The sequence below is a fragment of the Myripristis murdjan genome, chromosome 4 (assembly GCF_902150065.1).
Source record: "Myripristis murdjan chromosome 4, fMyrMur1.1, whole genome shotgun sequence".
Classification (NCBI taxonomy): Eukaryota; Metazoa; Chordata; class Actinopteri; order Holocentriformes; family Holocentridae; genus Myripristis; species Myripristis murdjan.
Genome location: NC_043983.1, coordinates 17,386,005 through 17,402,607, shown reverse-complemented (window position 1 = coordinate 17,402,607; position 16,603 = coordinate 17,386,005). Strand labels below are relative to the sequence as shown.

The 16,603-nt window shown below is 43.2% G+C and overlaps 1 protein-coding gene across 3 annotated transcripts; it reads left to right on the top strand.

Annotated features, from left to right (window-relative positions):
- Positions 1 to 1,328: 1,328 nt before the first annotated feature.
- On the top strand, positions 1,329 to 7,784 carry dcun1d4 (DCN1, defective in cullin neddylation 1, domain containing 4 (S. cerevisiae)). 3 transcript variants are annotated; one of them, XM_030049912.1, is made up of 11 exons: positions 1,329 to 1,394; positions 2,787 to 2,857; positions 3,026 to 3,065; positions 3,281 to 3,368; positions 3,585 to 3,673; positions 3,858 to 3,928; positions 4,169 to 4,260; positions 4,426 to 4,534; positions 5,063 to 5,167; positions 5,334 to 5,436; positions 5,543 to 7,784. In XM_030049912.1, the coding sequence occupies exons 1-11, from the start codon at positions 1,376 to 1,378 to the stop codon at positions 5,596 to 5,598; spliced, it is 843 nt and encodes a 280-aa protein (XP_029905772.1). In that variant the 5' UTR covers positions 1,329 to 1,375; the 3' UTR covers positions 5,599 to 7,784. The 3 variants fall into 3 exon arrangements, with proteins under 3 accessions (XP_029905772.1, XP_029905774.1, XP_029905773.1); XM_030049914.1 differs by lacking the exon at positions 1,329 to 1,394 and adding an exon at positions 1,402 to 2,375; XM_030049913.1 differs by lacking the exon at positions 1,329 to 1,394 and adding an exon at positions 1,402 to 2,584.
- Positions 7,785 to 16,603: the final 8,819 nt, after the last annotated feature.

The following is a 16,603-nucleotide window of genomic DNA, read 5'->3' as shown; positions in this document are numbered from 1 at the left end:
CCTTTTTCCTGCACAATCAAGCTGTAAATGGAAATGGAGCTGCCGTTCCTCTACTTAGGTTTAATCTTAGCGGCATGTCATAACCATGGAAAGCTAAGGTTGTACATTACATTTTCTCCATAAACAATGCATTTATAAAATGTAGGTCCAAGAAGTCTCAACATGATTCTGAATTACCTAATCGCTGGGTTTGTTATTTTGTAATTTACTTCACCAGATATTGTTTAACCACAAAAATGCATGAGTGATTATTTTTAACATTATGTTTTTAATCTAAACACTTAGGATCTATTTGTCAGTGTTGACATCTAAACACAACACAACACAAACCTGAGTATCTTTTCATATTGAGATCCCAAAGGCAAAATCACTTTAAATGGGGTCCTCAGCTTGATAAAAGTCAACTTGGGGGTCCAGGACATGAAAAGTTTGGAAAACCTGGACCAGGGGTGGGCAACCACGTGCCACGGAGAGCCAAGAGTCTGCAGGTTTTCATTGCAACCAGGTTTTTGGTTATAATTAAAACCTGCAGACTCTTGGCTCTCCATGGCACATGGTTGCCTAGCCCTGGGATAGACTGAAAAGGTCAAGGGGTGAGATTCAAAGGGCCCAAAACTATGCATAGGGCCACCATCACAAAATGTGCAGTAGTGGTAACTACTCACAGTACACCTAGAGACATAACGTGTAATTCACTGAAAAACAAGTATGGAGCCCAACAACAGATAATTACCCTTGTTGGCCAGATATTCAGTGGAGACACTAGACACGTTCAGTTTCTTTGTTGAATAGATGATTAACAAATATCTGACCAAGCTTGTCGGTGTTGTTCCGTGCTATAATTAACTTAAAACTAGCGAGCTATTAAAAGTAACTCAGGTCGCCACTGCTGACCGTAACTATGGTCTTTACCGAGGGCAGGGAAGACATGCGTTTACCGACAAAGGCTCACACTGACCAACACAGCAAATTCACCCGGAGTGACACTGCACGAACAAACTCAAAAAAGCGGCTACGGGGGAGGGCCCTTACGACTGAATTGACCAATCAGACTCCATCGTGGGCTGGTTTTCATTCTTGCACGAGGAAATTCTGGTGATTGTCGTGCATAAGGACATTTTCAAGCCAATGAGCCGCTGCCGTAGGACAGCCTGTTTGGGAACGCTAGCCAATCACAACCGCCTGTGGGAGGGACCTATTTCTTTGTCTACCCCCTTGTGACATGACACTTCCAACAGCCAATTAAAAACGAGAGAGGGCGCGGCCAACAGGCTCGCTGCGATCTAAATCACCCGCGGGGCGTGGCTTACGGTGACAAGTCCCGCCTATTGGCCGGTCTGCGGACTTCCCACAGACAGTTGTATGTTTCATAAAAATGCACTCTGATGCGGCAAGTAAGTAGTAACGTTACAGAGGCTTTTCTCGATCGTTTAATATCCATCGGTTATGTGGCGTCCATCGGAGACAAGCTGCCACATGCTTTGCGTGTCTGCGCCTGCTTTTTAGCCCGTGGTTCTGCTGAAGCTGATAACGCATGAATTCGTGCTACTGCTGGTCTCTTTGTATTTTCCAGTGCTGTCTTGGGGCGACAACAAAGGAAGAATAGTGTAATTTCAGTTGCTGTGGATATACCAGAAGGGTACTTTTGGCACGGCAGTCCTCCTAAAGTCGTGTTTTTCGTGTAACGTTAGCATTGTTCGGGTAAATGTAGCCTACGTGAGTTAAAATTGACAAGATTTTCGGCCATAATTGATGCATTGGGGTCTTTATGTGGATTATTACAGACGTTGTGCTCCGTGTGTCTGCTCAAACTTGGGTACAATATAATGCCATTGTAAATCGGTCATTTTCCAGCCAAGTGCGGACAATTACAGAGAAAGAAAATTGTGACGCAGTTCTTGTAAAACATCTTTCATTGCCTGCTGCAGTAGTGCCGTCGGCACCTACGGCACCTATACTAGCCGCTGCAAAAAGATCTGCGCAATGCCCATGTGCTAGTAATCATTTAATGTTACATTTTCTGAAACAATGTAAAATGCAGTCAATCTGCTGGGGTGAATGTTGGGGGGAGATGGGTCTGAATGAAATAATTGTTTTTTAAGGCGTGGGAATTGTAGTTTGATTTCCAACCAGACCCGAGGTTCCTATGGCCCCTTTTAAGGAAATGGACTACAACGCCCATGTACCCAAGTCTCTAGATACTTTGTAAACTCTGTGCAAGTTGTGCGTCTGCACTGCTATTTTAGGTATGCAGCTAGTGCTATCTGATCGACAGTGTGTTGATTTATCTCGTTTGGCCTCTGGAAACAATTGAAAGCAGCGATATTGGATGACAGCTTTTGGACGCAAATGACTAGATGACAGTTGTCGACAAGGTAGCTGGCATGATAAAAGATACTTTGGTGTTTGCATGCATTTCGATGAGGGCAGACAGAGACTCCCTCATGCGTGCATGATAATTTTCCCACCGGTTTACACATTTTAAACCTAAAATCTTCTCCTGGAGGGGAGATAAGAGTAATCGTAGCGTTATAGGATGTATCTTGATTATTGAGGAAACCAGCTGGAGTTCAGATTATATACGGTTAGTGCCATAATGATGTCACCTTCAAGTCACCACAACTGCTTTTATACTGTCATGAACGAATTTGTCTCTCAATATGCAGTACAGTGTGAAATATGTGCTTTTACTTGTATCTTTCTTTTTAGTTTAGTTTGTTATGTGCTGAAGGTCATGTCCACTGGTGAGGCATGCATTTTGATGAAGTTGTCTTTTTTGTGGTAAGACTTTCAGCTGAATTCCCACTTGACTACACTGGCCAGCATCCACAAGATCTACCACACCCTGCACAGGCTGGTAAATATGTATTGGCAGCTTGTATATTTTATACATTTTAGCTGTGTGTGTGTGTGTGTGTGTGTGTGTGTGTGTGAGTGAGTGTAGCATGAATGTCAGCATGCACTGTGATCATGTGTGCCTGCCAACAAGCACGTGGCTAACATTTTTATGTATCTGGCTTGACAGAACCTGACAGAAGACGTTGGACAGGATAGTCACCCCTCAGGTACTAATTCTGCCGGTCCTTGTGTGCATTTCCTGTAGCTTGCAACTTAAAATGCTGCCAGAATAGCTTTGACAGTGGTGACAAAACTCCTTCCCTGATGGACTGGCTGTTCTGAGTATGAATGCCAGTAACAGTTGTGTGTGAGTAAATATGCATTATCTATGAATGGCTCTTAATATGTACTTTTGGTTTTGTTTGTCATTTCTATCCGCCAGCTTGTTGCTCCAGAGCCATGCCTCCTAGGAAAAAGAGGAGACCCTCTGCTGGAGATGACATGTCAGCCAAGAAAAGTCGCCAAGACAGGTATAACATAGTAAAATATATAGGTCTGATATCACAAAGATAACTCGTGGTCCTCTCTGGCCAGGCTTGAGCATCAAGTATTGAGGAGGCAGAACGCTGAGCACACCCTATACTAGAGAGACTTGTTAGTGATAGCCATTTTTAAATCACATTGTCAAGTTTGCTTGTTGTAGCGCTGCTCAGCTTGTGACTAAAATTGTCGTCTTTCATCTGCAGTGTATTCAGAAAACATGAGACATCACAAATCCGTGAGGAGGAGACATTTTCCAGTAAAAGATGCTTAGAGTGGTTTTATGAGTATGCAGGTGAGGTGTTAGCAGCAATCAGCTGCTACATTCAAACGATCAGTCATTCTTTTACTTTTTACAGCTGAATGACATGTGTGGTATCATTAAAAAAAATACTGGTCAGTGCCATAGGTGTCTTGTCTCAGCTGGTTACACTGATGTTATGGGTGGATAATGGCTTCATACTTGTTTGTCATAACAGGCTGTGATGATGTGGTGGGTCCGGAGGGCATGGAGAAGTTCTGTGAGGATATTGGAGTGGAACCAGAGAATGTAAGGGTGTTATTTGGTTATTTTGGTGTTTTTATATTGTCAGACTACTTGCTCGGTTTTTGTTGCAGTTGTCTGGCTTCGTTTTCTGTAGCACCCTACCTTTTCACATTCATTTCTTGTTTTTGAGGTCAAGTGTGTTTAACATGTAATGGACTTTGCGAATTTATTTGTTACATTAATATGCAGAATTGATAACATTATATCACACTAAAGGATATCTGTGGATGTATTTGTGCCCAGGTGGTGATGCTGGTTCTGGCATGGAAGCTGGATGCCCAGAGTATGGGTTATTTCACTCTGCAGGAATGGCTGAGAGGCATGGGCTCGCTGCAGTAAGTCACTCTCATAATTTTAGTCCTACTTTCAGCATGTTGTACTCAAGATCAATTCTTGTCTTACTGTGTTTCTCCAGTCATGTCTCACAGTGGGGCTTCAGTGCTCCATAGAGCAGATAGTGCAGCGTAGAGTTGACTAATGTGGTTTTCTGTTGTTGTCAGGTGTGACTCCACAGAGAGGCTGAGGAACTCCCTTGACTACCTGAGATCTGTCCTAAATGACACCACCAGTTTTAAGCTCATCTACAGATATGCCTTTGATTTTGCTCGGGTGAGTCAAGTTAAGTCTGTTCAATAAAGATGCGTGCATACACCACATTCTTTGAACAGCATTCATTTCAGTTGTGAAACTTCTGTGCCAAGTAAACCTATTTAAAGCCTCTGAAGGTCCTTGCTAAACCAATGTTTGGATCAGTCTTTATATTATGAGTGTGCCACGATCACTGTACAGTTTGCTGCTTCTCAGTGAAAAAGCTCTTACTAAACATGTTGCTGGATCTATTTACAGAGCTTGACTTTTGGCTCAAGTTGACACCAAGCATGCTTTCAGGAAAGCAACTCAGTCAGAGGTTATAGAGAATGAAAACATATTTAAAAGTGAATGAAACAATGATGTAGTGACTGTGACAACAGTGCCATACTTGATTAACACAATCATTAAGCAGAGAGTTTGAGAGTGTAGTGTTAGCGGCCTAGTGTTGCAGATAATGACATTACTAGAGTGTCCCTGTGTTTCAGCTATGGCTGATAGATTTTTCACATTGACCTTTTGAACTCCTGGATGTTTTTGATTGGACAGGAAAAAGATCAGAGGAGTTTGGACTTGAACACAGCCAAGTGTATGCTTGGGCTTCTTCTTGGAAAGACATGGCCTCTGTTTCCTGTGTTTAATCAGTTTCTAGAGGTAAGCGCCTGGTCTAGAAATTGCTGCCATTACAGCAGTGTAGATCAAAGCATATCGCATAGCTATATCTCAGATTGTTACAGTACCAAGTTGACCTTGGATAGGGTTGTTTTAACTTAAAAGGGTGCTGTGCTGTATTAACCTGAGGCCTGTATGTGTTTCTCAGCAATCCAAGTACAAAGTCATCAACAAAGACCAATGGTGCAATGTTTTAGAGTTCAGCAGGACAATCAACCTGGACCTCAGTAACTATGATGAGGACGGTGCCTGTGAGTGAGCACTCTGAATGCCATTCATATTGCTATGTGACATATGTGACAATAGCATTTCAAGACTGTTGTTTACATAACCTCTCAAATCTCCTTCCTTTATCAGGGCCAGTTTTGTTGGATGAATTTGTGGAATGGTACAAGGAGAGAGAGATGTCATAGCTGCAGTGCAAAAATGGCCAACTAGAAGACTTGTGGAAAAAAAAAAGACATCTATGACAACAACGGCTATGAGAATCATTAACTAATAAGTCAACAATATAAAAATGGTAATGGTCAATGTCAGCAATGACAGTGGGTGCTTCTTGACAACAGAGGGGATTGGGCTGTGGGTGGGTTAGGGTCGGGGGGCCGTGTTTCAGCCTGGGTGCATGCAGCCCAGCGTATTAAGGCTGAGAGCTGTCAATGTGGAGTCATGTTCCCTACCGGTATTGCATAGTGGGTAAGCTTGCAGCAAGCCCCTGTGGCATTGCTCTCCCTCACTGTGACATGTCATATTGCTGTCTGTGTTAGGATAACATGGTATCATAAATGGATGATGATGTAAGCAAAATGGTATTGTGTGGGAGAACCACTCCTCACCCCTTGTCTGCAGCACAGAGAAACCAACAGATGTGACCATTCATGCATTTTGTCTTGAGTCTTAAATACGGTCACTTTGACCTGGGCACATTTGAATATTGTATATCCGTGCATTGAACTTGAACTTGTGCTAGTATTGACAGATGACAGTAACCATTATTGACAAATGACAGAAACCATTGTATGTTTTATTTGAGTTAGATTGGAATTCTTATAGAAGCACACTGTGTCAAATGGTTGAATGCAGGTTTCTGATGCCTGCACAGTTTACTATTGATTTGTGCCAGTGTTTGTTTTGTTTTTTTCATCCCCTCTTATTCTGTTGCTCCAGCTTATGCTACATTTTGCTAAACCCCTGCCATGCGAAGGCTTCAGACCTCACAACACTAAACGAATCAGCATTGCTGCTTACTAACTCTTACTACAGTACAGCGGTTAGTCACTGGCGTTCTGATCTGCATTTATTGGTCTAATGGCCAATTTATGCATCTATGCTGTGTTGGTAAGAGTATTTTTGTGCCTCAAAACATGGAATTCACTTTGTGTGTCTCACACACACATACCAACAAACCCACATGTATGTGTGTGTGTGTGTGTGTATATATATATAATATATATATACACACACGCACACACAGGAACACAGCAAGTGGTCAGGGATTATTTCAGGATGAATTCAGACTGTTGGGGCTGTGTTTTGAGTTGAAATAGAGCTAGTTGGTGTCCATTTTGTCTTGATATGTGGCATCTGTTGTGTCTTCCTCAGTCCATTGATAGTTTCAGGTCTCCTATTACTGGTAGCATCTCTCTTCAACACTGACAGCGTTAGTAGATCTACAGTGGAAGACCAGTGACCCTCTCAGGATGAGGTCCTTTAGGCTTAAGTAGAAAAGTAGGTTTGCTGAATGCATTGCTTTGTATCACCCCTAGGGTCTAATCATAATGATGGACACTGACAGTTTGGAGCTGTGTAATGATGCTATGCTTTTCTTTTCTCCTAGTATAATGTTCTTGTAACACATGTATAAACTTTTGTCTCTGGCTGTGGTGTGATGCTGAATCGTCAGAAGATTTAATATTTGCATGCATGCTCCATCAGAGCCTTTTGTGAATGGATGAGTTTTTTGAAAATGTTTTTTTTGTTTGTTTTATTTTGTACAGGAATTTGTGCAAGTGTTTTGTGCTTCATTTGATATTCATGATCATGTTATCTTAACTCTTATGAAAATCATGATTGTGTCTGTTAAGACCTGGAACACACCTGTAACCTCACGGTGGAACAGGAGTTCCCTCCTGCGTTTACCCCATATTACACATCCTCACGTATGCTGTAAAGCTTTAGAAAGTGGCCTCAAGTCTACAGGGTCTAATTTTATTTATTGGACATAACCTATGTTGCAACCACCTTATCATTGTGTATGTAAAAATTGACATTAAGGTTAGTTTTGAAGGTTGATATCAAGCATTTATTATAAGTTCTCATGTCAGTAAAATCCATTGCAGTGTAAACTATGTAAAAGCTTCTGTTACCAAATGTTACAATGCATTGATCATCAGCATATAAAAATTCAAGAGATGGACCTTAGATTGCTCACTAAATATTTGTGTCAGAGCTAATTCATTTAGTTTTCTTCCATAATGCAGGAGGATGAACAACCTTGTCCTAACTGTATATATGTATGTAAACTATGTATGTACGTGTCTATATGTCTGTTTTCACTATAACCTATGTCTATATACGTAAATAAAGGGGTTTATTAACTTAATGTTTGATATTTGGGTTGTTAAATTAAGACGGATGATCCATACCTATACAGCGGTATGTTCCTTATACTATCACCACCAGGCTGATTACAGCTTGTGTTCTCTAATTATTATGAGTTTGTTATGGTACATCATGGATTTTCATTATAAAATAGATTTAAGGTGGACACATAATAGATACATGATTTTAAAAACATGTAAATGTTAGAGACTGAATGTGAAATATATTGTATATATGGTATGATTTCACATTAATCCCTCAGACTTAAATTATATAACACAATTCAATTCCGGGTCAGAACTTACAGGAATACAGCAAATAATTTAGAACATTTATCAGCAATGTATCATTCAGTGACCAAATTGAGGAAAAGCAATGCATATAATTTGCTTGATTTGTCAGTGTTCAGGATGGAATAGCAGCTTATCACACGTCACTAATATTCATGCTTGAGGAGTCAAACTGGAGCGTAAAGCTTTTTGAGCTGCTGGTGGAGGTTGCATTACTCTCCTCATAGTGATGTGTGGTAGTGGTAGAAAAACACTGATACTGTCGTGCTTTGTGATATGGAGTTGCACCCAGACCTAGTCCTGCAAGACCTGGACTCATTTGTCCGTCATCTGCCTGAGAGATGGAAGATGGTGAAGATGGGCCAGATCCGTCCATGCCTCTCTCATGTTGAAGATAGGAACTCATGCTTTTCCACTCTTGTTTCTCACCACTCAGTGGAGATCTCCACTTGGGCCCTGCTTCCTCCTGCTCCTCTGGTAGTGGTGTCTCTGGTACAGGGGGTGGAGCCTCCTGAGGTGGTGGAATCTCACCAGCTACATGCCTCCTCTGGTAGGGGACTGGATGTTGCAAACCTCTAGCTGTTCTCTCATTTTTTGATGCAGCAGAAAGGAGTAATTCTGGTAGTGACAGTTTGGTGAGGGGCTTATTGCTCTTTTCAGAGCTGGGATGAGTAGTGGCATCTTGGAGGGATGACCGCAAATCACTCCACAGAGGGGGGCTACTTCTATCTGTCGCTCCTTGTCCTGAGTCCCACTTTTTCCTCTCTGATGATAAAGCTTTCAGAGCACTCAAGCCCTTCCTCTGCCTGATGTCCTCAGGTGTAGCCTTCCGCATCATCTCATTTGTGCTACTAGATGAGCTGTCAAACATGTCCAGAGCTCTGGAGAGCGCAGGAGAAACACTGACAGAGCTAAGAGATGAGTGTTTATGCAACGGTGTGATCTCTGCTTTCTCTCCCTTTCGTTTCATCTCATCGCCACTCTCACTGCTGGAGGAGGAGGAGGAGGAGGAGTCAGGCAGAGGGCTTCCTTGCACTGTAGGCGGAGCTACCTGTGAAGGCTGAATGCTTACATCGTTACGTCTCCGGCTGGAGATGGGGTGGTCAGACGATTGACGATCAACATCAGTCAAAAATAACTTAGATGGCAGGTCCACATGTGGAGTGTGCTTAGCCTGCTCAATCCTTCTCTTTATTACATCATCAAAGGTCATACTGGGAACTCTTCTTGGGGCTAGAGAAGCATTTATTATTCCCATTTTATGGGGTGAGTCTTCTTGTGTGACAATTAACCTTTCAGCCTGTTTTGTCTTTTGTTTGTTTGTCTCATCCTCACTACTTGATAGGGAAGAATCACCAGCTGGTGATGGTCCTTTGATATTTAAATTCTTGTAGGTTGTTAATTGTGATTGTCTGTATGCCATTCCAGGCAGATCCATTCTGTCTGTGTTTTGTTTTGCAGTGTGCCCTGCACTGAAAGAGGGGGAATCAGTCGGTTGTGGTGATGGTGCCTTGATGTTCAGATACCTCTTAATACGAGGGATACCCAGACTCAAGTCAGGCAACTTTGTCTCACATACATGACTTGTCATCCTCACATCAGCACTGTCTGTCTCTAGTTGCATGGTGTGGTCCATTGTCTCATCTACACTCTTGCTGCTGGAGGAAGATTCACTTGGTGATGGCGATGGTGCTTTGATATCCACACGTCTCTTGATGGGGGGAACATTGCCGAGATTTAGATGAGGCCATGTTGGCTCAGTGTCCTCTGCTACCTTTGATGTTTGGCTTTTGAAACCTTGCCAGTCCTTCGTTTCCATTTTATGGGTACTGCTGTCTAATTGATTGATATTAATATTGACAACTTTGGAAGGATACATAGAGAGGGGACTCTGGGGTGACTTCATTACACCTGGAAGCTGAGATTTTGCCCTCCATCCTTTACCTGCAAGGTCTGTTGACTCATCCTCGCTCTCACTGCTAGAGGAAGAATGAGACAGTTGTGGTAATGATGGTGCAGATGGATCCTTGTCAGTGATCTTGATATCCAGGTACCTCTTAACATGGGGAACAGTCAGACCGGCCCTTGCAGCGTCTGGATCAAACTGCTGTTCAGTTGTGGGGAAGTTGTATTCTTTTCTACCCATATCAGCTGAGTTGTCAGGGGTAATACTATCAACATTCTTTAAATTGCTCTTCAGTTTAATCCCAAATCCCCCTCTCTTTCGCCTTCCTCTGCTGTCCTTACTGCCATCCTCACTTTCACTATTGGAAGAAAAAGACTCATGTGAAGGTGATGATAACACCTTGGATGTTTTATTCCTGGGCGATGTGATGTCTAGACGCTTTCGGAAGCGGGATATACCAAGATTCATCCCTGCCCACTGTGACTCCAGCTCTGGGTTTACCTTAGATGGTGCACTGATACTTTCAGTTGTGGCTTTATCCCCCAACTCCTCTGTCAAAACAGCATACTTTTCTAATTTGATATTGTGAGCTTTTTTAGGAGTGTGATTAAGGCCCATCTGTTTGACTTTTAGGCTCAAAATGGACTCCTTGTCTGTGTCCCTCAACATAATAGGTACGTCCACTTCTAATTTAGCTGTTTGGTTGCAGTTTTCATCCTCACTCTCACTTCTGGAAGAGTTTGACTCAGCTGGTAAAGGACATGGAGATACACTGCTGGGAACTGAACTTGGCTCCGGTGATGGTGCTTTGATGTCAAGGCGCCTTTTGATGCGAGGGACACCAAGACTCGGGTCAGGCAACATTGTCTTTGGCTGATTACTTGTGATCCCCACATCAGCTCTGTGTCTTTCTTGTTTCACTGTGGGGCTTGTTATTTTACTTTCATTGTCACTGGAAGAAGAGCTGGAATCATCTGGTTGTGATGGTGCTTTGATGTCCAGGCGCCTTTGGATGCGAGGGACACCCAGACTCAGGTCAGGCAACATTGTCTTTGGCTGATTAGTTGTGATCCCCACATCAGCTCTGTGTCTTTCTTGTTTCACTGTGGGGCTTGTTATTTTACTTTCATTGTCACTGGAAGAAGAGCTGGAATCATCTGGTTGTGATGGTGCTTTGATATCCAAACGTGTCTCCATGTGAGGGACACCCAGACTCAGATCAGGCAACATTGTCTTTGCTTGATTACTTGTGATCCCCACATCAGCTCTGTCTCTTTCTTGTTTCACTGTGTGGCTTGTCATTTTGCTTTCACTGTCACTGGAGGAAGAGCTGGAATCATCTGGTTGTGATGGTGCTTTGATGTCCATGCGTCTTTTGATGCGAGGGACACCCAGACTCAGATCAGGCAACACTGTCTTTGCTTGATTACTTGTGATCCTTAAATCAGCTCTGTGTCTTTCTTGTTTCACTGTGTGGCTTGTCATTTTGCTTTCACTGTCACTGGAAGAAGAGCTGGAATCATCTGGGTGTGATGGTGCTTTGATGTCCAGGCGCCTTTGGATGCGAGGGACACCAAGACTCAGGTCAGGCAACATTGTCTTTGGCTGATTACTTGTGATCACCACATCAGCTCTGTCTCTTTCTTGTTTCACTGAGGGGCTTGTCATTTTACTTTCATTGTCACTGGAAGAAGAGCTGGAATCATCTGGTTGTGATGGTGCTTTGATATCCAAACGTGTTTCCATGTGAGGGACACCAAGACTCAGGTCAGGCAACATTGTCTTTGCTTGATTAGTTGTGATCCTTACATCAGCTCTGTCTCTTTCTTGTTTCACTGTGTGGCTTGACATTTTTCTTTCACTGTCACTGGAGGAAGAGCTGGAATCATCTGGTTGTGATGGTGCTTTGATGTCCAGGCGCCTTTGGATGCGAGGGACACCAAGACTCAGGTCAGGCAACATTGTCTTTGGCTGATTACTTGTGATCCCCACATCAGCTCTGTCTCTTTCTTGTTTCACTGTGGGGCTTGTCATTTTACTTTCATTGTCACTGGAAGAAGTGCTGGAATCATCTGGTTGTGATGGTGCTTTGATATCCAAACGTGTCTCCATGTGAGGGACACCCAGACTCAGATCAGGCAACATTGTCTTTGCTTGATTGCTTGTGATCCCCACATCAGCTCTGTCTCTTTCTTGTTTCACTGTGTGGCTTGTCATTTTTCTTTCACTGCCACTGGGGGAAGAGCTGGAATCATCTGGTTGTGATGGTGCTTTGATGTCCAGGCGCCTTTTGATGCGAGGGACACCATGACTCAGGTCAGGCAACATTGTCTTTGGCTGATTACTTGTGAGCCCCACATCAGCTCTGTCTCTTTCTTGTTTCACTCTGTGACTTGTCATTTTGCTTTCATTGTCACTGGAAGAAGAGCTGGAATCATCTGGTTGTGATGGTGCTTTGATGTCTAAGCGTGTCTCCATGTGAGGGATACCCAGGCTTAGGTCAGGCAGTTTTGTCTTTGCTTGATTACTTGTGATCCTTAAATCAGCTCCGTCTCTTTCTTGTTTCACTGTGTGGCTTGTCATTTTGCTTTCACCGTCACTGGAAGAAGAGCTGGAATCATCTGGGTGTGATGGTGCTTTGATGTCCAGGCGCCTTTTGATGCGAGGGACACCATGACTCAGGTCAGGCAACATTGTCTTTGGCTGATTACTTGTGAGCCCCACATCAGCTTTGTGTCTTTCTTGTTTCACTATGTGGCTTGTCATTTTGCTTTCATTGTCACTGGAAGAAGAGCTGGAATCATCTGGTTGTGATGGTGCTTTGATGTCTAACCGTGTCTCCATGTGAGGGATACCCAGGCTTAGGTCAGGCAGTTTTATCTTTGCTTGATTAGTTGTGATCCTTACATCAGCTCTGTCTCTTTCTTGTTTCACTGTGTGGCTTGTCATTTTGCTCTCACTGTCACTGGAGGAAGAGCTGGAATCATCTGGTTGTGATGGTGCTTTGATGTCCAGGCGCCTTTGGATGCGAGGGACACCAAGACTCAGGTCAGGCAACATCGTCTTTGGCTGATTACTTGTGATCCCCACATCAGCTCTGTGTCTTTCTTGTTTCACTATGTGGCTTGTGATTTTACTTTCATTGTTATTGGAAGAAGAGCTGGAATCATCTAGATGTGATGGTGCTTTGATGTCCAGGCGCCTTTGGATGCGAGGGACACCCAGACTCAGGTCAGGCAACATTGTCTTTGGCTGATTACTTGTGATCCCCACATGAGCTCTGTCTCTTTCTTGTTTCACTATGTGGCTTGTCATTTTGCTTTCATTGTCACTGGAAGAAGAGCTAGAATCATCTGATTGTGATGGTGCTTTGATGTCCAACCGTGTCTCCGTGTGAGGGACACCCAGACTCAGGTCAGGCAGTTTTGTCTTTGCTTGATTAGTTGTGATCCCCACATCAGCTCTGTCTCTTTCTTGTCTCACTGTGTGGCTTGTCATTTTACTTTCAGTGTCACTGGAGGAAGAGCTGGAATCATTTGGTTGTGATGGTGCTTTGATGTCCAGGCGCCTTTGGATGCGAGGGACACCAAGACTCAGGTCAGGCAACATTGTCTTTGGCTGATTACTTGTGATCCTTAAATCAGCTCTGTGTTTTTCTTGTTTCCCTGTGTGGCTTGTCATCTTGCTTTCATTGTCACTAGAGGAAGAGGAGGAATCATCTGGTTGTGATGGTGCTTTAATATCTAGATGGTTTTGAATATGGGGGACACCCAGGCTGAGGTCAGGCCACTTTGCTTCAGGCTCTCGATCTGTCCATGGCATGAGGTTGACTTCCTCACTTCTGTCCCTCCCCGCTGTTACTATGTTGCTGGCCGTCTTATCAGACTTACTGACCTTCTTTTCCCTCTCATTTTCTTCATCTGTTTCTTGTTTGAATGTGTACTGTGTGGGTTCATCATCACTGACGCTCGAATGGGATGAATCAGAGTGCTCTGATCCCACTGAAGGCCCCCATGTGTCATACTTATAGTCACCCTGATTAAATCCCTCCCCCTGCAGTGATGATCCGATTGGATCTATATCATGCATCTGCTGTTCAAAACAAACATCCCGTTTAACAATCTTGGGTTTAGTGTCTTGAGTAAGCAGGCCTTTTGGGGTCATTTCTGTTTTTTCTTCTTCCAGACTGCCTGGGTTCACTGTGTATTCTGTAATCTCATTCCCACTGATACATGAACTGGAGCTTGAGCTATCAGACCTCTTGCAATTATTTGGTGTGGAAAAAACTATCCGATTTGAATTTTCAAACGAACCAGCAAGACTATTGGATCTGGCTGAGGGAGGGTGAGAAGAATCACTGAACTCAAAATTTTCTCCACTCTCATGCCATAGATCAGGGTCCATTAGGCTTTTGTCATTTATATTTGGTGACCAATCTGCAAATGGCTCACAAGAAAATCCAGGGATTTCATTTCTGCCATCTATGGAAATTTGTGGCACTGGTGCCAATTCGGTTGCAGGAGATATGGACCTTGTCTGAAAAGGGTCCTCCAACATCTGAGGAAACTCAGGGTTCCAGGGGTCTTTCTGTGTTCTTTGCTCTTCTTTTTGAAGGTTGTCACCTTGTGAAGTGTCTGAGTGTGAAGACGAGCTATTCCTCCTCTCCAGCTCACCAGGGTCTGGGATGCGTTCAAACTGCATGCTGTGGCTGGGTCCTGAGCTACTAACACCTGAGAGGTTTTTACTTCTATCCTCAATGTCTTCTGTACTGTCTGAATCTCCAGCTGTAGGCTTGTCCGTCTCAGACTGGTGGTTAACTTCGTCATATTCCGTCACTGCATTTTCATTGATGCTTTCCTGATTGCCACTGGCGACAGCATCATAATATGGCACATTATTGTGTTCCTCCAAGTCTACAGTGCTAAATGTCACTCTCCTTTCTCTCTGAATTCCTATCTCCTCTGGCTCCTCACCACTCGCATAGGCCTCATTGTCATATGGTCTCCGTTCTGCATATGAGACAGAGCATTTTGGAGAGGAGCTTTCCTTGTTGCAGACCCTTCTGCAAAGAATATTAATAAGGGGTCTGGCCAGGACTCCGAGAATAAAGGCTACCAGGAAGGTGATGAAAACAGATAGACACACAGCCAGGGTCAAGTCAGACTGTGTAGATGTCTGATTCCTTACATGACCCATTCTATCAGGGATGCCCTGTGGGATTATATATTGGCTTTTCTTGGGCAATGTCCTGGGGATCCTGTTTTTCCTCTTTGTCTCTCCTATCTTTCTGACATGCAAGTTAAAAACAGAAACAATTTCTTGCTCAGATTCAGACACACATACATAAAGTCCCGCATCCCTTTCTGTGATTTCACTGATCAGCAAACCAGCCTGAGGTTGGATCACAGACACTTGGCCACTGGGTGTCCACCAAGTTGAATCTACAACAGACACAACAAAATAAATGTGCAGTTAAAGTTGCCTACATAGTTTTACATATCACATTTTATGTTTTATGGACATAAGCAACTTCTAGTATTAAGAGGCATTACAGTGGTCCCTCGTTAATCGCGGGAGTTACGTTCTAAAAATAACCCGCAATAGGCAAAATCCGCAAAGTAGTCAGCTTTATTTTTTTACAATTATTATAGATGTTTTAAGGCTGTAAAACCCCTCACTACACACTTTAGGCAAGCTGAACGCATTCTGTACTGTACAGGAGACACGGCACGGAGGAGATTGATTGACAATGGTCTACAGTCCCTTAGCCAATCAGGACGCAAAACACAATGCGCTGTAAAAAAAAAAAAAAAAAAAAAAAAGCAAGCAAAATTGCACTACAAAAAATCCGTGAAACTGCGCGGCTGCGAAAGGTGAACCGCGTTATAGCGAGGGACAGCTGTATTTTTTAAATATATATTGTCTAACTAAGTTACCTTGTTGTGTAGAGCAAGACAGCAGTATCTCAGACCCCCTGTTCACTGTAACATCTTGATGAGACCCTGGTCTGTTCTCAGCATTAAAACAGGTGAGGTCATCCTCCTCCAACTGTAGCAGGTCTCTGCCTGAGAGGGAAGAGGGGGAAGCGCACACCATGCTCCAGGTCTGTTGCCCTTTCTCGCTATCATAGGCCATCCATCTTCTTAGAGTGTGCACACTGCAGTCACATTGCCACCTGTTCCCACTCAGCCTAACATCTGCCCCAATCTTATGCAGGTAGAGGTACATCAAGGGATAGAGGCTGGTCAGCAAGTTGAAGCGCAAATCAAGGACCTTGGAGGTGGACACAGTATGAAGATGGATGTTAAAATATGTCATTCCAACATATGCCATTACATAATTTCAATGAATAATTCAAATTAAATCATAATGATGTATCAGCATGACAGTAGAAATCAACTCCATTTTCTTCGATTCAGATAACACTTGTCTGCGAATGACTGTCGAAAGAATGTACTGTGCTATTTAGTTTGTGTTGAAATACTGAGTGTAGCGTGATTGTTATATGGGTTATCTGATGCAGTGACAAAATTAATTTATAGCAGGAAGATAATATGCTGCTTATAATACATGAAATTCATAGACAAGTCAAAAACACACCCAACCCACACATCTCTTGAATAC

Bases quoted from the DNA above. Each gene is read 5' to 3' on its own strand.
- dcun1d4 (XM_030049912.1), top strand. The intron at 2,858-3,025 runs GTAAATATGTAT...CTGGCTTGACAG, and splicing joins ACCACACCCTGCACAGGCTG to AACCTGACAGAAGACGTTGG. The intron at 4,535-5,062 runs GTGAGTCAAGTT...TTGATTGGACAG, and splicing joins ATGCCTTTGATTTTGCTCGG to GAAAAAGATCAGAGGAGTTT.